The sequence below is a fragment of the Sphaeramia orbicularis genome, chromosome 19 (assembly GCF_902148855.1).
Source record: "Sphaeramia orbicularis chromosome 19, fSphaOr1.1, whole genome shotgun sequence".
NCBI lineage: Eukaryota > Metazoa > Chordata > Actinopteri > Kurtiformes > Apogonidae > Sphaeramia > Sphaeramia orbicularis.
The window spans coordinates 51,207,054-51,224,096 of NC_043975.1; the positions used below are offsets into that span (position 1 = coordinate 51,207,054).

Sequence of the window (17,043 nt, forward strand, 5' to 3'; positions counted from 1 at the left end):
CTAACTGAATTAGGGAAAAAAGTCCAAACTAAATAAAACTAAACTAGAATGAAAAATCCAAAACTATTAGAACCTTGGCCCAGTAGTTTTTGTTTTGGGCTGTTTTTTTTCTAAATCAGTCCAGCTGCTTTTTGATATCTGGTTGAACTCTATAAAGCAGTTACACGGTCAAAACTCAGTAAAGAAAGGTGAAAAAAAAAAAAAAAAATAGGACAATCACCACAACACTGGAAACAACAGTAAAAACAAAACCTAACGTGCATAGTTGAAAACCCTCAGCCTGACTTATCTGGTGCACTACTGCCCCCAGTGGCCAGACTTATCAGTGCATGCCAAAGTTTGTGGACAGGTGGACGGACAAACAGAGGACCAACTGATGATAAGACCCTGTGGCTAGTGTGGTTTAGGAGAAAAACCACAAAGAAACGACGCAAAAAAAAAAATCCCAAACCGTCTTTTTTTATAGTGAGTCGGTCTCATTCACTGCTCTGTGTTTTATCCCCCCATTACACAAGTGGTGGAGGGTACACTGAGCATGCTCAGATGTCTATGGAAAGAACAAGGTCAGCATGTTTCAGCATATTTGGAAATTTTCCCTATTGAGCAAATGGTTGAATTTATGTATACTCAGTGCCAATGAAAACGCAACACTTGAAGGTTCTTATATTTTTTTAGATCGATGAGGATTTTTATTCCATAAGCTATGCAGTCAAAAATAAAAAATCACATCCAAATTTGTTGACAAAAAGTAAGGATAAAGAAAGAAACTGAAGGACCCCCAAAACCAACAGTCACATAGTGGTCCTGGAGGTGCTGCAGCTCAGTGTAGCGGTCCTGGAGGTGCTGCAGCTCAGTGTAGCGGTCCTGGAGGTGCTGCAGCTCAGTGTAGCGGTCCTGGAGGTGCTGCAGCTCAGTGTAGCGGTCCTGGAGGTGCTGCAGCTCAGTGTAGCGGTCCTGGAGGTGCTGCAGCTCAGTGTAGCGGTCCTGGAGGTGCTGCAGCTCAGTGTAGCGGTCCCGGAGGTGCTGCAGCTCAGTGTAGCGGTCCTGGAGGTGCTGCAGCTCAGTGTAGCGGTCCTGGAGGTGCTGCAGCTCAGTGTAGCGGTCCTGCTGTGGCGTGGTCACAAGTGCTGGTCCAGGTCCAGGTCTGTCTGCAGTTGTCCAGTTTCTTCATGCCTCTGTTGCATCCTGACTGTGGTGGACACATCGCATCCAAAACGGCGCCACCTGACGAGCAGAGATTCCGGCCTCCAGGAGCCCCATGGCATGGCATCTGTGGTCAGGTGTCAGTCTGGGCATCGCTGAGTTATTGCAAATGATTTTGGTGCTTTTCAGTTTGCCTTTATATACAGAACATGAGCACTCCTGAACTGACCACAGTTCCTTAAGCTGAGCCGTTCATTGCTGAGCAATGACAAAAACAAGTCTTATGAACGCAGACAAGTTCATTCAAGCGTGACAATAGTTCAACCCGTCTCAGGCTGTTAAGAAACTGTCTGGGATTATCTTCTACAGGTGAAACTGAAACATACTGATGCAGCTCAGGAACAATACAACACATTCAAGTGTTGGGTTTTCATTGGCACTGAGTATATATCTAAAACCAGGGTAGACATCCTGTGGCTCCGGGGCCACATGTGGCTCTTGGACTCTTCTCCAGTGGCTCAATGTAGCTTTGGCAACAACCATATAGAAATGAATAATGCTTTTTTTTTTGTTTTTTTTTTACACACACTGTAAGACCGGATAGTTGAGTTTACTTTAAAAAATCTCGGGTAACTCATTGCCTTAAAAAATGTAAATAATGAGTAATGAAAACTTGAGTGTATTAAACTTAAAGGCTTGATTTGAATGGAATTGCTATTTTAAGTACAACACACTAAATGCCAAGTTAATTTAACTTCAAATTTGTTGCAATGTCAGTTGCTTTGTATAATCATTAGACTTAATATCATCAGTTCATTTTTACTCAAATCCAAGTTGATTTAAATTAAAATCTTCAGTTATATAAAGTGTTTTGTATCATCTTTAAACTTAATATATTGTAGCATGGATAGAAGATAGCCCAGTTTCATTTGCCAGTACAGGAAATGCTTTTAATGTGATGAGGCATTATGATCTCCACTGTACAAACACCAGTTTAGATGAACAGGAAACCTGTCGTTCTTCCTCTGGCTCTGACTCATGGTGCAGCTGGACAAAAATACAAAAACAAACACAAAAAGGCCAATAAACACTGACACACACACATTCAGTCCAAATGAACACTAACAGCACAACCCCGCTGAACCCCTGCACAGAAAAAGAACACATTTTCAACAACATGCCCAATACCCACAATGCAATGCAAAGATTTAAAGGTGTGGTCATGACTAAAAGTTAGTGATTTAAATCCATTCAACTTAAACTTTTTCGTACTTTCAACTATGTCTACAAATTAATAGAACATACTTAACATTTTATAGTAATGTCATAAAAGTTAAATCATTTAAGTACATTGTAATTAAAGCGTTTTACTAAATACAACTTCCGGGCTTACAGTGCATTTTGCCATTGCAATAAAGTGATCCTGACGTTATGCAGCTCCAAAAATGTCGACTCTACTCCAAATGAATTTTAAATAAAAATAGTAATAGTCGCAAAAGTGAATTACTTTTTAATTTTACAACACAGAAGGTATTCATCTGTATTCTCCTTTGCAAAGAAAGTCTTCACCTACCAACCGATTTTTGCATCAAACAAAAATAATGACGAATATCACTGTTTTCTTTAGTTTTGTCATTTCTTTATAGTTCTGTAAATGCATGGAAACTTTGATTTATTATCCACTAGGGATGTAACACTATGAAAATTTCATATCACGGTTATTGTGACCAAAATTATCACGGTTATCATTATTATCGCAGTATTGTTGAAATTGTGCTCAAAATGTTCAAAAAGTACTGATACACACACTGAAAGAATTGAACCAAGTTGTAATTTAACCCTTTCATGCATTAATTATGAGAAGCTTAGCTAACATTTTTTTCTTGAGTGCTTTTATTCCTCCATAGGCATGAAAAAAACAATGCGATCAAGTTGGGGTTTTTTTCAAGGAGTTACAAAAATGTCCATGCATTTAATTTTGAAGTAAAGAAAACTGTTTAAAACCCAATATCAGAAATTGATATTAAAAAAATGAAATAAAATCTGATGTTTTCTCACATTTTAACATATTCTAATGCTAAGTATTACTCTTTTCATGGAGATAATATGCAAAAAATAAATAAATAAATACAATTTTCTAACAAATAATTGATTTACACTGACACATGTTAGTGCAGATCAGGTTTATCAAGAACAGCAAAGTTACAGTAATGTCAGTGTATTATTATGGGATGGTGCATTAGTGTCCACTGTGTTGGCCGATATGGAACTGAAACAACAAAACCCATGAATATACAAGAGAACAGCTGGAGAAGAACTGTCCACTGGAGTGACCACTGGAGTGACCACTGTGCATGAAAGGGTTAAAAACAACAACAACAAAAAGCCCAAATACAATAGCAGTCCCACTGTCCCTTCTGTGTCAGAAACATTCCAACATTAACCCTTAGTGGTCTGAGTCTATTCTGTCTGTTTTTCAGTCCTTTTGATTTGGCCTTTATATACTATAGAAACAAATGTTTACTATACCCATGTTTGGATCTGTTTTTTCAGCACAACTTCATCTATCTCATCTGTCTGTTATTTTTTCACTTTAACCTACTATAAAAACACAAAAGGACAAAAAAAACACAAAAACAATATAAAATCTGATTTGAAAAATGTATGTTGTTGAGATGTTGAGATGGAGCTGCGCGCAATGATCGACATAATCGCACAGTGTATGGACGCCTTAATGGAGAAAAAGAGAAACTTTCATGTATATTGGCATACTTACAAACTACGAACAAATGCAAATTGAGGAGCTTGTATTGAATTTGGCAAGAAAATGATCCATTTTTTTTGTTTTTATGCTGTCAAAAAATGATTTTCTTCCATGTAAAGCCTACGCACTTTTGCAGATGGACAAAGTTAGAATAGATTTAGGCCTATGACAGCGTTAAAAAGTAATGACTCATTCAGTTCATTTCTAAATATTCAGTATGTTTTTTGACCAGGGGAGCCGTAGACAGATGCTACAGAACCATATGTGGCCCTGGAGCCACCGGTTGCAGAGTCCTGGCCTAAGTCCTATTTTAGTCCAGACTGTGACCTCTGTGTTCCTTTAAACTCCTGACACCGCTGATTCATTTCAAAAACTAATATAAACTAATATAAATATGACTAAGGCGATTATACCATGAGGCTAATGATGTGAGAAACCCATTCTAGGTTCTGATGTTGTGATGTTGTTTCCTTGGAACAGCTGAGGTCTTCTCTGGTCTTCTGCTCCAGTATCTGAGCCCCAGACACTGAAAGTCTCATGTTTTATTCAAACACAGCTGAAGCGTTTCCACGGTGCAGAAGGTTTGGATTGGCCCTGGAGCCTTTCACTGATTTCTAGAGGACTGAGACAGGAGCCCAAACTGCATCTTTCATTTTTATTTTATGTCTATTCATTTATTTATTTATTTGGCTTCTTGTCATCATTGTAGTAATACTTCATTTCTATCTGTGTCACTTACTTATTTAAAGGAGCACGGATCAGTGTAGGTTAGTAATATTGCAATAGAGAAAGTGTTGTTGTTGTCCACATGAGAGCAGAAGGTTTAACACTGCTATAAAATATACAGACCTGTCTATATGAAACCAAGGGAAGCACAGGTTTACTAGCTCCATTTCTAAAGTAAACTGTCAGTCATTATTGTAAAAAAAAAAAGTGCAATTCACAGCCAAAGCTCAGTGTTTTATCTGAACAGCCACATTCAAAGGCTCAGTCCTAGAACATCTGAACAAACAGGCTGCTCACAGCTGATGTGGCTCCTAATGGCTCTTATCACCACTCTCATTTTCAGACCCTCCTCTGGTATTTGTACAGAATAGTTGCATAAACAATGGAGGAAAACCACAAGCTCCCTCCTCAGCATTACGGAGCCGCCAGAACAGACAATTATCTTATAAACTTAGGAATGCTTAACTTTTTACTGTGGAGGGGATGAAACCTGTCCCCCAGGGAGATGGTGAGGCTCAGGTCACACCCACACTCACACTGCACAAAGGCCTGCACAAAAACAAGAAAATTCAACTCATTATCAGGTCAAAATGTCTTATTTTAAGTAGAATTATCTGCCAGTGCAGGGAGGAAAACTGCACTGTCAAGTTTTCTTAAAATAAGAAAATATTCTCTAAGGAGTATTTTAAGCAGAATGTACTCGTTTCAAGTCTTCATAGTAAAAGATTTTTTTTTACACTTTGATATATATATATATACATATATATATATATATATATATATATATATATATATATATATATATATATGTATATATATATATATATATATATATATATATATATATATATGTACAGGGTGGGGAAGCAAAATGTACACTGAACATTTAGTTGTTTTTTCTCAGCAGACACTACGTCAGTTGTTTTGAACCCAAACATATACTGATGTCATAATCATACCTAACACTATTATCCATACCTTTTCACAAACTTTTGCCCATATGAGTAATCAGGAAAGCAAACGTCAAAGAGTGTGTGATTTGCTGAATGCACTCGTCACACCAAAGGAGATTTCCAAAATAGTTGGAGTGTCCATAAAGACTGTTTATAATGGAAAGAAGAGAATGACTATGAGCAAAACTATTACCAGAAAGTCTGGAAGTGGAGGAAGCAACAAAAACGTACCAAAGCTTTTATTAAAGCTCTCAAATCCAAAGTCCTAAAGGATCCAACCAAATCCATCCAGATACCAGGTATTGCCATGGTTTAAAGCAAACTACCCAGATGGAAATTCTGTATGGACACAGGATGGTGCTCCAGCCCACACAGCTAGAAAAATACAAGATTTCTGCAAATCCAACTTTAGCAATTTTTGGGAATCATGTTTATGGCCGCCTTCCAGCCCAGATCTAAACCCTCTGGATTCTGCTGTTTGGGGCATTTTAGAACATGCTACCAATAGAACATCACACAGCAATGTCGACTTTCTTAAAGATACTATTAAAGAAGAATGGGAGAAGTTGTCACCCCAATATTTGAGGAACACTTGCACAAGTTTCAGGAAGCGTGTGAAGGCAGTTATTGAGAAAGAAGGAGGACACATAGAATCAAAACATTTTCTATTATGGACATTTTCTTGTGGCAAATAAATTGTCATGACTTTCAATAAACTAACTGGTCATACACTGTCTGTCAATCCCTGCCTCAAAATATTGTACATTTTGCTTCCCCACCCTGTACATATATATATATGTATATGTATACATAAAGGCTGTCAAAATTAATGCCTTAGCACAGATTAATCCATCATCATGATTAATTTGATATAGATTTTAATGCAATTAAAGCTCTACCTACCGATGTGGCATTTCTCATAGCACTTAGTAAAAGTTTGAACATGAACAACCCGCCTCCCTCCAAAGCCCCGCTCACTTCCCCCCGCCTGAGCACTAACGCTCTCCTCCTCTCCCCTGATGCATGCGGTGGAAGCAGAGGTGGAGGCAGAGGTCCGGTCTGCTTCGGCGTGTCCGTGGACCCCTCCCTCAGTAATCAGACACTTCATCCACCTGCTGCAGCTCCTGTTTCATCAGTAGACCCTGAATTTAAGAGTGTGGTCTGTATTTAAGGGTGTGGTCTGTATTTAAGGGTGTGGTCTGTGCAGCGCTGGGTCAGTGTCTTCAGCTGATGAGGTGCCGAGGCGATGGACGCACGCACTGTGAACATGTGGCCTCCGTGAATTTTCCATGGACATTTGCGGTTTCATAGTCCATACATTTCTCATCCACATAATCCTACATGTGTGACACCAGGTACATGTACCTGTATGAGTCCCACCGTCAGAAAAGCTGAGCTTTATGCAGACCTGTTCAGTCCAGTACACCAGACTACTGGACTTTTATCTCCATCCTTCATTCATCAGACTCCTGTTTGTTCTCCTTAGTTGTTTTTTCTGTTCATAAATCTGTTTTTTCCTTCCACATGTGCATTTGAGTTCTATCCAAACACATCCTAGACAGCAGACTGTGATCAGTGACAGGAGGAGCAGCGCCAGTGAAGCATCAGATTCAGAGGGACACATATAGGATGCGGGACGGCAATAATGGATGATTGACAGGAGGCTCAGCCAGGTTTGGCCAATTATTTCATTTGGACCGAATAAAATGATTGGTCAGACTTTTATCACAAATATATGAGAATTAAACATTTTTGAGTTTCAATACCTGGTGGATTTCTTTTACATTTTAGTTTGACACACGCTTATTAGGAGCATTTGAAGATGACAAAAGAAAAATGTAAAAATGCCACATCATACGGTAGAGCTTTAACCCATCTGCAGTGCAGAATGACTCTGAACGTCTCTGCAAACACATTTGGGGCAGTTTGTCCAAGTAGAGTTACTGTTGCACATGTGCAGATGGGCAGTTAATCCAGTAGTGACAGGCAGCAGAACGGCATCCAGAGGGCAACAGCACGTTGGCCCTGTGGATGGAAATATGAGTAAATAAAAACCCAAGACAGTTGTTTAGTTGAAACTGTTGGAAGGGTTTAATAAACATGTTAAATACGTGTATATTCCCTTCTTTCTTGATTCTGTTTGCTCATTCAAAATGAAACGCAATTAATATAGTTTAAAAATGAAGGATACTGAATTGTGATTAACTTAAATGAATTCACAGCAGTCCTGTGATTAATCTGATTAAACATTGTAATTGTTTGACAGCACTAATGACTCAATATGCATAGGTGAAACTGCATAAAGCAGGTCAAAACTTCTTGAGGTGAAACAGTTCCTGTGTCCTCCATACTCATCCCTCACCAGTGGAGCTTGTTTTGTTATCAGTGTTTTGTAAAATTAGTTGCAATATCTAAGTAGGGAAGCTCAAGATGAAAATTCTTGGAACAAGTTCAATAATCTTAACAAGATTAAATCCCAATAATTAAACAAATGTAAAAAAAAAAAAAAAAAAAAAAAAGATCTTTCAAGATAAACATTTGAAATTCAAGTCAGTTTATCTAAGTCAGATATTTCTTTTTTGCAGTGTGTTAAAATGACCCCAGACCTCATCAACAGTAGCGTCTGTCTGTGGAACACGCCTGAAAATGACATCACATGACCACGGGGCTGAAGACACCGGCAGACATGGGAACGATCCCAAATGAGTCAAATAATAGCGTTCCTGCTCTGAATATAATCAGTGGTATCAGTATCAGAACAGCAGCTGCTAATGGAGAAAACAAGGATCCATGTTGAATTTAAAGCCGTGCTGTGGTCTAGTTTACATCCAGGAGTTGTGTGAGAGCAGTGGGATGAACCAGAGAAGGAACTGATGCACCAGCCAGGCAGAGGACGTCTGTGTTTGTTCACCTACAGTTTACAAAACCTGGGATTTTACAAACTAACTGGAGGACTGCACATGTCTAAGGCAGCCTTTAACTTTGATATATGCAGGAAATATGTGCAGAGGTTCTTAACTTCTAATAAAGACAGAAGCACATTACAGCCCTGCAAAAACAACAGAGCACAGTTCTGTGTGGAAGCTGCTTTGTGTGGTTTTGTTGCATCCATGCTTTCATTTGGATTAGTTTCTGGGATTTTTATGATGGTTTAATTTCTGTGGGGGAGACATTTGCATAAGCCATTTTAGTTTCTACACTCTCCTGAACAATGAGCTATTTACATTTTTTTTTGTTTTTTTTTTAATCTTTTTGGATGCAATCCATGCGTTTCCATGACAACTTTGATGCGGAACTTTAAATCCGCGCAAGTTCCACACAGACATATTGAAGGACGCGCACATTGACCCGAAATACGAAATAGCTGATATAAGGTAAAAAAAAAAAAAATACCCAACAAATATGATGTGAACCTGGAAGGAAGAGACTGCAGACCCTCCACCATCAGTCCAGTCCAGTTTGGATCAGTTCAGGTTCAGGTGAAAGACAACAACCAGGAAAGAGACGGAGATAAGACAGACGGTGTTTGGCCCCGAGGAACTACGGTAGTTCTACAACACTGACACTAGCTCTGTCTGTCTGTCTGTCTGTCTGTCTCTCTCTCTCTCTCTCTCTCTCTCTCTCTCTCTCATGCACACTGTATAACAGAGGAATAGAACCTGGAGACAGACCTTGAAAGTATATAAAGTTTCACTTTCGTTTCACGCCAGCGTTTGTTACATTAGTTATGGACCCCCCACCCCCCCTCCGGCTCTGACCAAAAAAAAATTATCCCCCCGACAAACCGCACCCTGCACACATGTGCATGTACACACAGTGTCCTAAACAGTTTGTTCTCTGTCCTAAAATAAATAATTTGTTTAATTTTTTGTTGTCAGTGTTTCTCCTCAGTTTGTTTCAACAGAATACCAGTTTGTCCTCTTGTTAATGTTGCACTTCATGTGGAATTTTTTTGTTATTTTTCTGCAGAATGTGAACTGACAGAACTGGGATTAGATTTGTGTTGTTTGTTCAAAACTACCTTTCAGAGAAAAGTGCAATACTAATGTTTAAAATACATTTAGTGATATTAAGAATTTATTTTATTTTCTATTTGATTTATAGCAGCAGAATTATATTCCTGTTTTTCTATATTCAAATTTTTTTAAAAAATTAGGGGAACATTTTTCAAAAATCCACAAATGCATTAATAGACACTTTTAGGGGTTTTCTTTCTTCCCGTACTGAACCGAAAAAAAACGAACCGTGGCTTTGAAAACCGAAAAGTTACCGAACCGAAAACTTTGTGTACCGTTCCAGGCCTGGTGCCCACCCAGTGTGAACATGTGACCCAGGGTGTGTTCTGTGTGTTCTGGGTTCTGTTGGTATTAACAGTGGAACTCTGTGTCCATTAATGTGGCAGTGAAGGACAGACAGAACATGACTGTGTGAGTGTTAGAAAACTAATTTTATCTAATTTTATCATATTTTGTAACAAAAATATGAAGTATAACAAGGAAAACAACAAAATATTCATAGAGGACTTTGAAATAACTCGGGTTTCTTACATAAAATTTGTAGGTGTTATTGGAGATGAAAAATTGAGTTGAAAATCCAATACTGATCTTGTTTGTAACAAATCATGAAGTCAGCTGGCATTTTGAACAGAGTCTGTTCACTGATAAATCATTCCTGTTTTGTGTCTTTTTAATTATTGCTTCATTTATCCTTACATTATTTATTCCAGTACTGTTTTGGTGCCGACCTGTCCCATGGATCTCAATAAGATTCTTCTAATTCAAAAGTAATTTTTCAGAGTGATCATCTTTTCTAACAGACTCCACTCATCTGCTCCTCTTTTCAGAAAATTCAATCTTCTCTCAGTTTTGGATGTGAACGTTTCCCAGACCTGTTGTCTTCATGTCCAAATATGGTCACTTAACTCATATTCTTCCCAAAGTTTTCCAGAACTTCTTTATGTTGTCTTCTGTTATTCACAATTATCCTACATGATATTCAAGCAAATTTGTTCTTCCATACTGCTGAACTTCTGTCTGTCAGTATTCTGTTAAATGTGGTGAAACCAAATCTGTGCAATAATCTACAACCTGAACTTCAATCAACATCTACTTTATCATTGTTTAAAAAGCATCTGAAAAGGACTGGAATTCATGAAAAAATGAAAGGCTGTATATCATTTGATTAGTATTTGATGATTTGTAATGTGATTTACATTTTTATTGTTTTTACTTTAGTTGATTAATTCAGTTCTATTGTATTTTTAATTCTTTTTTCTCTTTTTTCTTGTGTATTGTTCATTTCTGGTGGAGGTATTCATATAAATGAGGCTTTTTTGGCTTCTAACCTCTCTTGCACAATGATGCTACTTGTCTGAATGTTGTAGTTGGTTGTTTTTTTTTTTTTTTCTGTTTTATGATGTGCAGATCAAGGTTATAAATAGTTTTGGATTTTTAATTATAGTGTAGTTTCATTTAGTTTTGACTTTTTTTTTCTCTAATTCAGTTAGTTTGAATTAGTTTTTAGAGCAGGTTTGTTAGTTTTTATGAGTTGTTTTTTTCTGGATGCTTAATTTTAGTTTAGTTTAGTTTAGTTTAGTTTGGTTTAGTTTAGTTCTAGTATTAGTTTTAGTTATTTCATATATTTCATCTTCCTCTCCATCCTATTCAAAGAAATTAGTGGGGCATGGATCAGTGGGTGACCCTGGACACTTTATTTGGGGGTGGGGTTAGGGCGGCTCATTGACTGAGCACACACACAAACACATGTACAGTACAATGGATACATTCCCCATAGCAGGTTGGGGGGGGGTTATGTAGGTGGGGGTGTGATCCAAACATAACGTCACTTACATGAAAACGAAACTGAAACTTTCCATTCTTTCACCATTCGTACCGACTTCTATACCTCTGTTCTAACGCTGACCTTCAGTGGCAGCACCAGGATTTTAAAAGTGGGGGGGCAACTGGAGGGCAAAGAAAATGTTGGGGGGGCGGACAAAAAAATTTCACGCAGATTGCGAAATTAACGCTTTGCACTTTAGCGATATATATATATATATATATATATATATATATATATATATATATATATATATATATATATGTATATATATGTATATATATGTATATGTGTGTCTTTAATGCCTATCTGTTACACTTTATCTAGAGGGCAGTTTTAGGTCAAATCAGGTCATACTTAATGCATTGAAGGCATTTGTTAAAAACTCCAGCATGAACAACTCAGACTTTCTGTTCTGATTATTTAATCAGTACAATCTACTTTCACATATTTCTCTAAACACATCAGAAAAACATGCAGCACACAAACAGCAATGCCAATGTATGCAAGTGAATAAATGTTGAAAACCCAATAAAACTAACAGCCTAACCAACTACTCAAACCAAACGTATGTATAAATGGCTTCCACTCAGGGCCAGATTAACACTTCATTGTACCCTGGGCAACAATATTCAAGGGCTCCATCATCACAACCCCGGGATCCCTATAATCTGGCAAAATACAGAATAAATTCCAGGAATATATGTAAATATACCCCATACTCCAATATCTAACTATTATCAATTGCATTTTGATGTACAAATGTGTAAATGCTCATAGAACTATAAGTGCACCACTATAGCCTCTTGTCAAAGCCACTCACTTGCATATGATGATATGAAAACAAAACACATTAGCATCAGTATAATCTAAAACTGATCCACTACATTAGAAAGAGAGGGAAGTGTCCTCCATTTTCACACAAAATAAATAAGAAACCATTTCCAAAGTATCCAGTATTTATTAACTTTTTGCCGACACAAATGTATTGAATGGTCAGAAAAAGCCCACAGACAAAACACAAACATAATCTGATAGAATCACATATGAATTTTAAACAGAAATCCCCTTGTCACCTCAGAATTCAACAAGACAGTTAAAGTAAGTGCAGTGTAAACATCTTGAAATCTGCTTTCTCTCAACAAAACATATCTCAACATTTTCATGGAGCCACCACAAGGAAAAAATATAATACAGTATAATCTGCTAAAATAAACATTTTGGTCCCAGTTTAACTTTTAAACAGAAAACACATCACAATTCAAGGCATGTCAAGGCAAGGGTTAAACATTTTAATACTAAATACTACATATACTAAATACTATAAACATCTGGAAAACTGTCAGTTTCTCTCAAAGAAATACTGATCTGACCAATACAAAACTTCCCACTTAGCTGCTTCTCCATGTTCGCAATGTTTTGATTCGCGTACGTCGCGTATGTCGCGTAGTTCTTGACGTCTCACATCCCGCTCAGTGCACGCACGTTGATTTGCGTCACCGCTGATTCGCTTTTTGGACTGACCAATGAGGAGAGGGTCTCAGCTCACGGTCACAGACAGCAGGAGCAGGGTTTGTGTGCAGTGCAATGGCTCCGGGCAGCGGACAGTTTCATTTATAAGCAAAAGATAACCAGATATTTTCGTTATGCCCGAGCTACCCAGGGCCCTTCAGAGGTTGTGGGCCCCTGGGCAATTGCCCGGTTGCCCATATGGTTAATCCGGGTTTGCTTCCACTACAGGCACATGTATAGAATCACTGACAACATCTGGAGGCTTAGGTCCACTTTCATACTGACCGCTGTAATCTTCTAGCAGAAATTTAAACTGAGTGATAAAACAGACCTGAACAGTTAACAAAACTATTTGGAATTAATAGGTGGGTTCAAAACATAAAAAACTAGTCCTTTTGCTACTCGTGCTAATTGAACAGTGACCAGCTGGCCTTTGAGAGAACCCTCTGTATGTATTAGAAGTGGATCAAAATGTGTTATGTACGCTTTCATTGATGGATTTTTCATATTTCTTCTTTGCCTGAATTTTTCCAAAGATTTGCCCAAATCTGGGTGGGGGGGCAACGGGGGGGGGGGGGGGGGGGGGGGGGTTGTGACTGGGGGGGTATTTGCCCCCCCATGCCCCCCACTGCTGATCTTAGACGAAATTTCACATGTTCTATCCTATAGCAACACTGACAAAGACGAAAACTAAGGGAATTTTAGACAGTATTTTTTATCTGTGTTAGTTAGTTTTGTAAACACACAATTCAGTTTCAGTTAGTTATTGTTTTTTTTCTTTTAATTCAAGTTTTTGTTTATTTCAGTTAATGAAAATGTTCTTTCAATTGTAGTTTTCCTCATTTCGTTCGTTTTCGTTAACAATAATAACCTTGGTGCAAATAAATAAAATAAATTAAAACACTGGTTTCAAATGCAGATCAGACTGTAGAGCCAAGTGTACACACACACACACACACACACATACATCCATTCCCAGATAGCTTCACCTACTGTGACCTTTCTGTTTCCACTGTGATGGCGTGTACTGGAACCATGTATGACAGCCATGACAGATGAGACAGATGGACCATGGGAGGTCTGGGTGCTGTGGACTGGGTGTAAACAGGCCTGTTGAGCCGCATTCTGTCATAAATTCCATTCTGTAATAAAAGTTCAAAGTGTAATAAGAATGTCACGTCATCTTGTAATAAAGCCGCATTATTAATAAACTGACGCATTTTGTAATAAACTACCTCAGTGCATTATGTTGTAAATTTTTTCACATTATGTAGTAAGCTATTACAATTTGAGAAATTTATTACAAAATGCACTTGACACATTTTTATTTTCAGGAAACTGTAATGTGCTAAATTAATCTTTAAACTGTGGTTAAAGTTCAGATTCCATTACCTGTAGCTCCTGTGACTAATTTCTTCTAAATTGCTCTGAAATTATATTAATTTGGATTGTTATTACATAATGAACCATGTTATTACATTTTTTAAAATAAAAATGTGTCAAGTGCATTTTGTAATAAATTCCTCAAATTGTAATAACTTACTACATAATGTGAAAAAATTTACTATATAATGCGTTGACATAGTTTATTACAAAATGTGTCAGTTTATTGCATAATGCGGCTTTATTACAAGATGACGTGACATTCTTATTACATTTTGAACTGTTATTACAGAATGGGAATTTATGACAGAATGTGGCTCAACAAGGGGACGGAGACCGGCTCCATATGGATCAGAACTGGACAACCGCCCCCCCACCCCCCCATAGCGGAGCAGGACGTCTCCACAGACTGTTTCAGTGAATCATGTGAACGACTGAAGCTCATTGCAGACATTAAGTCCAGTTTCGTCCTCTGCATTCGACAGCTTATACAGTATACGTCTCAGGTCACTTTTTGTCTTGAACCCGTACAGACTCAGCGCTACTTTTGTGTCAGTTTACAAATGAATTTTTCTCTATTTGACCTTTCTAAAGTGTTTTATCACCATTTATTATAATATAATCCTCTGTATTTTCCATTTTTCACTGTAAAGCAGGCCTGTCAAACTCATTTTAGTTCAGTTCCATATTCAGCCCAATTTGATCTGCAGCGGGCCGGACCAGAAAAATAATGACTGAATAACCTATAAATAATGACAAAGCCAAGTTTTTCTTTTTGTTTTAGTCCAAAAATAACCCAATTAAATTATGAAAATATTTACATTTTACAAAAAAGATGTGAATAACCTGAAAAAACAGAAATTTCATTTGAAAAAGTTGTGCAATTTTAGCACTGTTCTGCCTGGACTTCTTATTTCTACATGTGCATTCACACACAGTGTTCCATAAACATTTGGGAACAGACAGAATATTGTTCAAATGTTGGAGTTTGAACTAAAATGTGAACAGTTTCTCCAATATTCCATCTGTTATTCTGAACACAACTGCAGATCCCAGTGGATCCATAAATGCACCAAACATTTAGGAACAGGCAGAATATTGTTCAAACTGCACAGTTCAGGTTGTTCATCTGTGTTTTTATTTATGGATTTATTTGCATTTTATTGTGAAAGAATAGTTTTGTAAATGTAAATATTTTCACAGTGTAATGTGCTGTAAAGCATGTATTTTTCTGTATTTAATTTCCTATATTTAATTTAGATGCTTTTTAAAACTCAGTAAATTCAAAGGTTATTATATTACAACAGAAAAACTGAAGAAACAGTGTCTTTTTCAGTCCAATCTCTCCTTAACTGAACATAAACCCAGTGTGTCCATCCACTGTCGTTGATCCAACTCCATGGGTTTGACTGGTGAATCAATGTTGTAGAAGATGACAGTGTTTCCACGGTAACTACAGAGCCTCCGTATGCCCAAATGGGTCATATCTGATGACCATGAAAAGACGACAAACTGTATTTTACACCAATTATTGACATGTATTGATAGGATTAATGGATCAGAAGTTGTTAAACATTTTAGATCGGTAGATTCTTTTGGTCACCAGTGGTTGTTTGGGTCTTTATGGGTTAAAGTTGGTAACGTAGCCGTAGTAACTGTTAGCACAGGTAAATGACATTTGCTGAAGAGATTTAATGTATTTTTATTTCCATCACAACCTGACATTTGGTAGATTTTATCATTGTATATGTGTTCTATGCTAGGGCTGTGTATTAGCAAGAATCTGGCAATACGGGACAAATCATAATATTAGGACCACGATACGATATATCACTATATATCACAATACTGTTAACAAGGTCATATTTTTTGTCTGTTTTGTTTTTTCTTCTAACAGAATATTTCCTGGAAAAATGTAATTATACCAGAAATATGCACAAATACTAAACACATTTTTATTTGAGCAGAACAGGATTTAACACAATAAAACAAAACTTTCCTCAGTAAAAACAAAATTTTGTTAATAATAATAATAATAATAATAAATAAATAAATAAAATGACGTTGACAGACATTACAGTTTAAGACCCTTCTCAAATATTCATATTCTAATAGTTGTGAAAAGAATGCGTAGTGCACAATCCCTGAATCATCCAACATCATAACATTTTTTTTTATGCAATCCCAATAAAGAAATTAACATCTGCCTCTCAGACAGTAAAAAGTGCTTTTAGGATGATTGAAATAACCATTATTATTTAAAAAATAAATAAATAAAACAGTCTTATCATTTTAAAAAACAATATCCCAATACTATATTTTTACGTTTTCACTACGGGGCCTCTGAACGTCCAAATATGGTCATATCTGACGACCACGAAAAGATGAAGAACTGTATTTTACACCAATTATGTACATGTATTGATAGGATTAATGGATCGACAGGTATTTTTTATATCAGCTGATGGTTCTGGTTGCTGGTGGATATTTGGGTCTTTGTGGGTTAAACTGTTGCCTTGTTTTAACCAAAGCCAATCATGTGAGTATAACTGTACACTGACAAAGGAACTGGTTCTGTTTGTGTTTCTGTGCAGAGGGTCTGGCGGTGGGCGTTGGATTCGGAGCCATTGGAAAGACTTCATCTGCTACTTTTGAAAGTGCCAGGTGAGGTTGAATCAATGACTAATAAGACCAGGAGCTGTGTGACGCTGCTGACATCTAGTG

The 17,043-nt window shown here is 37.2% G+C and overlaps 1 protein-coding gene across 2 annotated transcripts in view; it reads left to right on the plus strand.

Moving 5' to 3' along the window:
* Positions 1-17,043, plus strand: part of LOC115410196 (zinc transporter ZIP11-like) — a 124,160-nt gene that overhangs the window by 100,849 nt on the left and 6,268 nt on the right. For both annotated transcript variants that reach the window (XM_030121695.1, XM_030121696.1), the window contains exon 3: positions 16,914-16,983. In XM_030121695.1, coding sequence (XP_029977555.1) covers positions 16,914-16,983 — 70 coding nt within the window. The remainder of the gene's footprint in view (positions 1-16,913; positions 16,984-17,043) is intronic.